The 10,867-nt window shown below is 40.3% G+C and overlaps 1 protein-coding gene across 1 annotated transcript in view; it reads right to left on the reverse strand.

The window, feature by feature from the left end:
- MROH2B (maestro heat like repeat family member 2B) overlaps nucleotides 1-8,285 on the reverse strand; it is a gene marked incomplete at both ends in the record, with an annotated part of 60,936 nt that extends 52,651 nt beyond the window's left edge. The window contains 7 exon segments of the mRNA XM_082650286.1: nucleotides 385-452; nucleotides 455-535; nucleotides 3,210-3,308; nucleotides 3,948-4,107; nucleotides 5,406-5,516; nucleotides 7,064-7,125; nucleotides 8,258-8,285. Of these exon segments, the coding sequence (XP_082506412.1) occupies nucleotides 385-452; nucleotides 455-535; nucleotides 3,210-3,308; nucleotides 3,948-4,107; nucleotides 5,406-5,516; nucleotides 7,064-7,125; nucleotides 8,258-8,285 (609 nt within the window).
- Nucleotides 8,286-10,867: the final 2,582 nt, after the last annotated feature.

The following is a 10,867-nucleotide window of genomic DNA, read 5'->3' on the forward strand; positions in this document are numbered from 1 at the left end:
GTTTTCCCTAATCAGTGACAGCCCAAATATGGGTTATGATATAGCTAAAATTCCATATATTTTGCTCATTTTAGTTAGTTATTGTTCTCTGCACACTTTGGCATGTCCGTTCCATGAGAGTGGGGATTTGGGTCTGTTTAATCTCTGCTGTATCCCCAGTATGGGAATGATGTCTGGCATGTCATGGGGACTCAATAAATATTAGTTGAAATAATGAGTAAATAGTGATTTGAAACAGGAAAAACAAAAGATTTTATAAACATGATAAGATACAACCCACAGCTTTCCAACAGAACTAAGATGAATTATCATGTCAAAAAGAGAAGAGGAAGTTCAACCAGTATGCCAGGAGAGCTAGCTGGAGGCATGCTGAACCTCACTCACTTGTGTGGGCAAGGTCGTGGTGGCCCACTTGTCCATGATATACCGGAACAGCATGAAGATTTTGTCAGGCGACTGGCATCCAATCTGGGGTAGGGGAAGTCTCTCCAGTGGCTGACATACTTGTAAATGGCTCTGCTGAACTTCTCAAGGGCTGCATTTAAAAAACAACCACAGACTGAGAAAAATATCAAGGTAGGTAGGACCATAATGTAATTTGAAAAAAATGTACTGATGATTAGCAAATGTGTAATAGTTTCCATAAAATCTTTTGACTGCACCAAGTAAATATATAAAAAGTGTTCAAGCCACTTTAGTGAACTGTAAATTAAAACCATAATGAAATACTACAACATACCATATGGAATTGCTAAAATTTCAGATAGTCAATGTCAAGTGTTGACAGGACTAAGGGGCAGCTGATGTTTTTACATTCTGCTGGTGAGAGTGTGAATTGATTACAAACACTTTAGAAAACTGTTTGGCATTATCAACCAAAGTTGAATATGCTTTGTCTATGACCCAGAAATTCCACTCCAAGGTATATATATGGGCACTAGATATGCATACATAAGGGCACTAAAAATCTTGTACAAGAATGTTCCATTCAATTATTTTTGTAATAGCCTCAGACAAAAAAAATGATCCAAATATTTGGTAGAATTTCCATTCTATCAACAGGTAGAATGGAAAAATTGTAGTATAGACATGTAATAGTGTACAGAAATGAAAATGGACTACAGGTACACAAAACATGTATGAATCTCACAAATAGGCAAAGCTAATCTACGGTGTTAGAATTCAGGATTGTGGTTACCCTTGGAAAGGGTGGAGAGGTGATGACTGGGAGAAAAGATGGGGACTTCTAGGGAGTTAGTAATGTCCAAATTTTTTCCTGAGTTTTGGTCAAATGGATGAGCTACTTCGTGACAATTCATCAACCTGTATATTTTTGATTTTTATGTTTTTCTCCATGTATGTTTTACTTTAATAAAATTAAAAAATCTTGGGCCTGCAAAAATATCATATATATCACATATATATTTGCATCAAGTGCATTAAATAATATTTTTTCCTTCAGCCCCTCATGCTATCCCTTTCATTAGATAGTAAAAAAACTGTAGTTTACTCTCTCAAGAATACCTCATCTACAAATAACTCTATGGAAAAGATCCCAAGCATCTTAGCTTTAGAGCTGGTCAGTTTTGGTTTATTCCTATCCCCTCCAAACTCTCTCTGATAAGCTCATGTTCCATTTTGTCAAATCCATTTTGCGTGTGTGTGTGTGTGTGTGTATGTGTGTGTGTGTTGCACTGCCCTATAATGAGAAGGGATGGTGCCTGATTCGTTGATGGTATCTGAAACAACAAGCACAATGTCTGTTTATTTGCTGATTGATTGAACACATAGCTAGATGGATGGCTATTAAATTTTATACCTTTTCTTTACTGGCAGTTGGGCAAAGTTGCTTTAAGACTAAAGCGCACTTAGATAAATTTATAACACACAGATGAGAATTCCCTTATTCATTGCCACGATGATTTCTGATTTTATTTTCTTTTACCTTCTTGGTTATTGATATTGGAGGTAGAAGTGCACTTAGTGGCACCAATATTTTTTTGCTGGGACACAATGTTTGCTGTGATAGTGAGTAGGGAAAATAAAAATATTGAAAAGTGGGCTAATCTAGTATAGTAGTTGGAGTCCTTGAGTCTGACTGTACGTGTCTCTGCCACGTACCAGCTGTGTGATTGCAGGCAAGCTGTTTAACCTTTCTAAGCCTCAATTTCTCATCTGTAAAATGAACAGAAAATGTTAGCCACCTAATGGGGTCGCTATGAGGGTTAAATGAAATAATAATCTTAAAATACCCAAGGCAGTACCCAGGCACATGGTAAATTCTCAATATTTATCAGATACAAATATTACCTTTATTGAGGACAGACAAGAGGAAATGGGTAAAACAGAATAGAAAAGACTTGGTTGATAGATAAAGAAGATATTCCTAACAGTATAGGCTTTAAAACATTATAAAAGAGTAGTGCTGGGGATGTCAGAGGTGGAAGGGGTCTTAGCAATCACTTCATTTGTTGTTTTTAGAGGTGAAATTGAGGTTGAGAGAGGGGCAGAATCACCTGATGGCTCAGTGACTGATCAGAGAAAAGAGTCCTGGTCTTCAGACTCATCCAGGAAGTCTCTCACTGTGCTGAAAATGCTTTTTCCAGGAGCTCAAGGGCATGTTTTTCTCTGTAGATTGTCGATTACCGTAGATGTGTTTCAGTTTTGGGGTTGAGGGATTTGTGACCATAGCTTGTTTACCCATTTTCCTTGATTGTATAGTTGCTTGTATTTTGATTAGATTGTTTACTTATCACTTTCACAATATTGCATTACAAAGAGATGCCAGAATTTAGCCTATGGCTAAGAGCTCATAAGCTCTCATAATCGTTTTTGAAAAGTGTGATCCCATTGAAGAAGGAGGCCAGTATAAATGGACCTGGTGTAAGACAGTGGGAAGAATATGGACTGGGTGGTCATGTAGACTTGGATGCCATCTCTCCATCTCACTGACTGTCACCACCCTGAGAAAATCGCTTAACCTCCGTGACCCTCAGTTTCTCATCTGTAAAATGGGCTAATAGTACTTTGCAGAACTGCTGTGAGGATTGACAGAGATAACTCCTGAAGAAGGCCTTCCATATGGTAGGCACTCAGTAAATGGTAGCTACTATTACTAGAAAGGACAAGACTGAAGTAAAGGGAAAAATAAGACATTTGCTACATTCATAGTCTGGTCTTAACAAAGAGGAAACCACGGGGATACCCACCGATACAGAAGGCTCCCTTCATCCTTTCCTCCTCGGCCAGCCTGAGCATGGTTTGCATGGTGAGCAGGGTCATCATCATGAAGGGAATGCTTTGGGACACTGCAGTGAGGAATCGATAAGCATTTCAAGGCTTCATAGGGGAGGCAGATGAGGTGCAGCGGGAAGTTGTTCTCTATCCCTCCCCCACTGTAATGCCAGGCTGTAGTTAGAGAATCAATCTGTAGTTAGAGTACCTTAACATAAGGTACTGGCTATACGGCCATCTGTACCTGTTGCTTAGTAGCAATTACTTACTTGAATAATTATTTTATTTATGTTCGTCCCTCCCACCAGAACTTGCCTGTATCCCCAGGGCCCAGCATAGGTGATAGGTGCTCAATAAATATCTGTTAAATAAAGTGGTTTAGAAAAGAACATCCTAGGAAACCCTTACTTCATGTAGGAGTTGAGTGGTTTGCAGAATACGGCTTGTGGAAAATGTGCTTCTGCAAACACAAAGCCAGACGAAAGGAAACATGAGGGTGGGAGAGAGTCCAGACAAATTCAGAGCAGTGTGGACCCGTGACTGGCCAACAGGCTCATCTATGCTCATAAACAACAGTCCAAATGCCGCTATCAGTATTCTTCAGTATAAAAGAAGGGAGAGATCCTCTCCCTTCTGCTGTTTGCTCCTATTTGGGTTTACACAATTAGAATGATTGTTTCCCAGGGAAAATGTGGACACTATTCCCTCCGTACCGTAGCTCGTTGCCAGTTCAGCCAGGACAAGCACAACGAATTCATTTGGTAGCTCCAGGATCCTGAAGGTACTTTGTACCTCATACATCACAGAGTTGAAATCACGTGCAGCGAGAGACACCAACACCTCCCCAGTTAGCATTCTTATTTCTCTGAGGATCTGAGGAAGAAAAGGAAAATAACAATAACAGCTAGGAAGAGCGGAACGAGCCAGCAGAGGGGAAATATTGATAGTTTACATAATATTTATAAGTTCCTTGCCTTTTCAATAGAGGGAGAACAGGCTGTTACAAACCCAGCGTGTAAGACCCTAGGGTAGGTGTCAGTAGCTGGGAAAGCAGAGGTAATTCAAAAGCACCTCAAAGCCAGGTTTTAATAGGATTCTTGTAAACTTGGGGCAATACATGTTTTCTTGTTAATTAATCAGGTACCGTGAACATAAGATTTACGTTTTATGTTGAAGTGATATGAATTACTGAAGGGAATGGAGAACGAAAAATGGGCTAGGATTTGGGCTAGAAAAACCCAAAGCTAGCTAGAGATTTGGGTTTTGGTATTGTCCTGATCTAATTATCCTTGATGTTGGAGATATTTGGAGGGACTTCTGCTTTTGGTAATAGTGAACAAGGTCAATTTGATCAACTTTCCTGCTCAGGAAAATAAAAAGTGCTGGGCAAGATATTAAAAAATATACTCATAGAAACATCAAAGAGATCACAATATAAGGTGGAATGAATTACTCAGTTGAGAGCTGGACAAGACTGGAAATCCAGAGAGATAAGCCCTGCTTTTGAGGCTGCTTTGTAGCCAACCAATGGTGAGATCCTGGTCATCTCACCTCTTATCTTTTTGGCTAAGACCTCAAAGGGCTGCATTGATATGAAAGGTTAAATAGGCTCTCCGTAGACTGTAGTACAACGTTGAGTCACAGAAGTTGCCCGGAAAAATCTCAAGCCCTGAAATTAATCATAGATTGTGCCCTTGGCAGGTAAACAAGTAAAAATTCTTTCTGGAAGGAAATAACATTATTTTAAGACTCAAATTATTTCTACAAATAATTTTTCAGATACAATGTCTAGTAGATATAGACAAGTAGGCATGAGAAGAGATAAGAATTCATAGGGAGCCAACAAACTTTGGTTCTAGTTATTGGTTCTGTCAATAGATAGCTGTATTACTTTGCAAACAATCTCTCTAAGCACCAACTTCCTCATCTACAAGTGGATGGAATATTACTCCTAAAGACTTTCTTAACTCTACCTCGGTTTCCTCATCTGTGTTGGGGTAAATAATATGTGCTGTAACTGTATCCAGGTTACCATGAAGAACTAATAAAAGTGACCTGTGGTCCTGGCAGTGATGTAGAAAAGTTTATGGGTGTCTGCATGGGTGTAGTTGGGTTAGGTAAAGACCTGTTGCTGGTCCTGACACTGACTCATCATCAAGGATCAAACTTACATTGTCGTCTCTCATGTCCTTAGAAGCATAATAAATCAGCCTTTGGACAATTGCATCATCCAGGATGTCAGTATTCTGAATAACGGAAGTGAGATGACCATAAATGTCTTCCTGTGAACATACAAGGTTACACACAGAAATTTGAGTTGCAAAACTAAAGGAGTCAGATAAAATCCAAATGAATAACACGGTTAAACTAAGCAACATATCTCTACTACACAATGGATTTTATATATCCTAAGTGGGACTTCCTTAACATAATATTTATCTTTAGGAATCAAAGGCTTATAGGCAAAGCAAAGTTCATTCTAAAACCTATTTTAATTTGACTACATTTCTATGGCAAAATCTAACTGAAGGTAGGGGTGGGCTACCCAACATACTAAAGTCTCTTGAAATTCACTGTTGTAGGGCACTCAGGGCAATGGAAAACCCAATTGTTGCTCTTACTACCAGAGAGTGACTATGGCATTAAGGAATGCAATGCGATTCCCAAAGAGGCTGCTAAGTTATGAAACTTGTTCCTAAAGGGGATTTATAGGCCCTTCCTTTGTTCATGCCTTTGTGGAGAAGAAGTTGTAAATCCTTTTCCACAGAGCTGCAGCCTCTGGCAATTATATGGCTTGGCAGGTGCTGGCGTGTGAGGGCTCTTCTCAGTCTCTTAGGTGGCCACATGGCCTTTGGAAGATGAGAGACTGGTGTCCTGAAATCTCCAAGAGCCTCAGGCATGCTACCTTGAGGTACTATGCCTATGTTTAACATGTGAAATAACTCGCTTTGCATAAGGGATTCTAATATGGAGTCAGGGTTGAGAACCACTGGATTAAGGGATAAAGGTGTAGGCATTGCCCTTCACAGGGAAGCTATGTTGAATAATGATTAGGAGCATTATTTTGGAGTCAGACAGGCTTGTGTTTGGATTTAATCCTGCTGGTCTTAGGCTTGTAACTTCTCTGGGCCTCACTTTTCTTAGTTGTCAAATGGAAATAACAATACCTACATCATAATGTTGTGAGGAGTGAACATAATACAATGCACTATTGTTTAGGAAGCATCTAGCTCTCTCCAGCCTTAGGTAAGTGTTCAATGAACAGTAACTGTTGTTATTTTACAAAAGGTTGCTGAAGCCAGAAAAGCCTTCAAATTCAGAGAAATAAATCTCTAATTATGAAACAGCATTATAGATGAGTAGGGGGAGATATTTGGGGATTTTCATAGGAGCCCTCAAATTCCTTACAGGACATTTGGTCCTGTCCAAAACGTTCATAAGACATTTGGTCCACACCAAAAAGTCCTTGACATATTTTGGACAGGACCAAATGTCTGCTAACCCTCAAATTCCACAGGAGGAGGCTCTAATCCACATGGTTGTAAGTCTGACATCTCCCTTTTTCCACATCTATCTGTGTAAGGTTACGTAAGGGGGCATTCTTTTGCTAGCTTCTACAGTTGGATACTCTGAATCCTCAAATGCCAAATATCATTGTTTAAACATTACAATGACTTCCATTAAAACTGCATTTTCTGAAAAACTGAATGCCACTTAAGAAGCGGGAGAGAAAAGGGGAAGTTGAAGCAAAGAACGATGTAGATGAAATGTTGCATTAACTGGATTAGAAAAAGTGAATGGGGAAGAGACTTTTCTCTATTTTCCTTACCTTGCTAATATTATCTTCCTTGTTCAGCATGCCGAGAGTGAGGTTAATCTCTCCAAAAATCTCTAAAATGGGCAGGAAAAGAAGAATTAAGAACATGCTGAAATGCCCTCCTGTGAATTACTATGCTATGGTTACCTCTCTCTCCTTCTCATTCTGTCCTTCTCTTTCTCCTTCTCTCTCTCTCCTCTCTTCTTTCCTTCTCTCTCCTTCTTTCCTCTCTCCCCTTCTCCCTTTCTCCTACTCTTCTCTTCCTCTTGACTGCCACCTCTTTGATGGCAGAAACTGTGTCTTATTCATACTTCTTATAATTGACATACTTGAAAATAGAAGACGCTTAGTATGTTTCAAAACCTGAATTAAATGTGGAGGGGAAGATAAAAGATGCTAGATCCCTGTTTATCTCTCCAGTCATGTAGGCATCACCCTATATCCTCTTGAGACAGGCTCAGCTCTCAGATTCCATGAACTGAATTCCTTACACCTGACTTGAGTAGGGGAGGGCAAGAGTGTAATAGAGCTTGTTATTTTCCACCTCCTTCCTCATTGCCCCCACCCCCCAACTTATTTACTCACATCCTCTTTCTCTCTGACTTCCCTTCTGGCCCTCTCAGGTCCCTCTTCTGGTATCATGCTCATGCAACCTTGTTCTTTTCTGATAATGATCTAAATATTTTTGACTTGTACCTTCCAGGAATTATTTGAATAAAGCTTGTTGGAAAACTGAAAACACATATTTGAGTCCAGGGAATTGAGCAATTTCACACCACATGGCAACTTGGTAGAAGACATATTTCTCGACGTAGTGATTTTCCACAAGCCTCCAAATCAAACAACATAACCCTTTAGAACAGTCTTTTTTGGCAAAGCAGAATATTTCCAAAGGACTCTGCCAGTATTGAAGATTAAATAAGCAACTGCCTTTCTTTGTGTTGTAGCCCCACTTTCTTCTCGAGTAGACTATACATTTTTAAAGAAGGTAGGACATAATCATTGGTCCTTTACAATCCATGTGATTTTATTATTTTGGAATAAAGGGAGAGTAGAGAGAAACAATCTTGCTTTAGCATAGCTTTTCATAAAACCTTTTAAGGTGTACAGATCTCCCTCAGTGATGTACACCATTCCTCACCTCACATATGCATATCGTCACACAGACACAAAACACCTAATTCCTCAGGATCCGACGATGCTCACCTGCAGATTCCTCTGTGTCCTTGGCCATGTCTTGGCTGTTTCAGGCTCTCTAAGAGACAGCACCTAAGTATCAGAAATAATAAGGCTAACAAATCGAAGAAGCAGGTTGGCAAGTTTCTCACATAAGGTTCACATAAGGGTCTTTAAATGAAAGTCCCTCCACCACTTGATTGGCACAATGATCTGGAAGCTTCCAGTGATGGGCTGCTGCTGAGAAAGATGATGCTGTATTCTACCACGAGGACATTTTCTTGCTTCTGAGCTCCTGCTGACCAACAAAATGGCTTCATCTCACTGAATAGTGTCCCTTTGGTGGAGACCAGAGTATCTGAGAAGGAAGAAATTAGAGACTGAAACTCAAACAATTTTGGTAGACCAAAGGAGTTCTTCTCCCTAAGCCTGGGTCCATTGATCACAGATTTGGGAATGGCTTTCAGTGGTCACTTTACTGGGCTGGTGTTGGTCAAGCCTTTATGGTGATCTTGTTGATTGTTCTACTTGGTGAAAGTCAGTCCACAAACTGGGCATGCTCAGTGGACCGGAATGCCCGTCAGGGGCAGTTGAATGGAACCTCCAACTGACAGCAGCAAAGCAAGACCTTCTCAGCCTCCCTCGCCTTCTCAGCCTCCCCTGCCTTCTCGGCCTCCCCCGCCTTCTCAGCCTCCCCTGCCTTCTCAGCCCCCCTCGCCTTCTCAGCCTCCCTCACCTTCTCAGCCCCCCTCGCCTTCTCAGCCCCCCTCGCCTTCTCAGCCTCCCCGGCCTTCTCAGCCTCCCCGCCTTCTCAGCCTCCCCCGCCTTCTCAGCCTCCCCGCCTTCTCAGCCTCCCCCGCCTTCTCAGCCTCCCTCGCTTTCTCAGCCTCCCTCGCTATGTCCCCTATCCCTGATTTGATCTGGATGCTGCCCTCACTCCAGGCTCAGGCTTTTTTCTCTGACTCCATTCTCTCTTCTTGTTTTCAAATCATTCTTTATCTAGACCTCTTGGCTATAATGCTTTCAACTTTACTAGTACTTCAATCTGTTCTCAACTCCCCCCCACCCCAATCCTAAATCTATGTACAATTTCCAATGTATGTCCAGATTGTATGTTAAGGTGGCAGATGTCAGAGAGAGTAGGAACTGGGTACCAGCAATCTATAGGTCTGGGTGTGAAAGGTGCCAAGGAGAGGGGCTCATGACTGTTCTCAGCTGCTGCTTCTTCTCCAGCTGTCATCTTCCCTTCATTAAGGATATTTCCGATTCAAAGGTTAACTGCTTCCAACTAAACCTTTGGACTCATCTTCCTTTTCATAGATACTTTGCTCTGGATCTATTACAGAGGTCTTCAATAGGCTGGTGGTTAAAAACATTTTCAGCTTCCCAAGTCAGCATCACTGTTTCTCAGAGTGTGGCCCACAAGTGTCTTGTAACAGTTGTCCTTATTTAATCTGGTGTCCGTATTTAAAATATCCATTCCCAGGGATACCTCACACCTGGTAAATTACAGCGGGGTTTGGAATTTGTGTTTTTAATGAGTACCCCTAGTGAACCTTAGGTTCACTAAAGTCTGAGAGGCACTGGCCAAGATCCTTGTGCAGTCACCCACTAGTCGATAATTGAGAATTTAACACTTACTTGAAGGGTGTTCATTGTGTTTGCGCAAGAACAGCAGCTGCTCATCTCCAGAACCGTGACTCACTCACCCGCTGGAGAATAGACCACGAATTAGTGGGTCAGAGAGGTAACCCGAATCTCTTAATGTCTTATAGGGAAATAAAAATGTCGGAAATGATGTACCCTTAGAATCTTAAAGAACAATGTACAGAATCAATACTAAGAAAGCCAGCCATTTAGGTGATTGTTATAATCAATTTCTTACTCTTTTCGTGAATTGTGACAAATGATTTTTTCGAGTGTCTGTACATAAAGATTTTCTCAATTTCATAGAGATTTGGGAAGCTAGGAGATGATTGATTTATACTGACTTTGTAATTTATTCATCAGGGCAATCAAAACATCTTTTTTGCTAAATATTCTTTCAGATAAAGCAATTTATGCATCAACCTCTCTTTTCATAAGGTAATATTGCAGATAGATTTTTTAAAAGTCATTTTCCCATTATTTCCTACTCTTTATGCTAAGCTAGCACAATATGGGTTTGATTTCTCTGAAGCCCTAGAAGCGTGCTAAACCCTAATTCTCAAAGCTAATAGGATGGCAGGTGCTAACTAATGAAGTATTGTTTCTAGTTATATGATTGCAGGGGAGCTGATATTCAACTTGCTAAAGAACTGAGGTGTCTCCCTGGGTATAGTGTAACCACTTGCTTTCAGTGTGACTTGTCAAACGATACTACCCAACCCTAGGAGTACTATGTTCCCAAATGCAGTGTTATCGGACAAGAATATTAATAAGGCAGTAAAGGAAAAATATAAAACTATGGGAGAATAGATATATGAAAATATTATCAAAATATAGAAATTTAAATTTTGTGAAAATAAAATTTTAAATTTTAGCGGTTTTAATGGTTTCATCATAGAGTACAATTCACTTAAACCTTAACATGAATCTTTTTATTCTTTAGAAGAAGTGCTGGATTTTATAAAAGGTATTAAAAATGAAATTAGGCTCTGA

This window comes from Grampus griseus (assembly GCF_964374135.1).
Source record: "Grampus griseus genome assembly, chromosome: 3".
In the NCBI taxonomy this organism is placed as follows: Eukaryota; Metazoa; Chordata; class Mammalia; order Artiodactyla; family Delphinidae; genus Grampus; species Grampus griseus.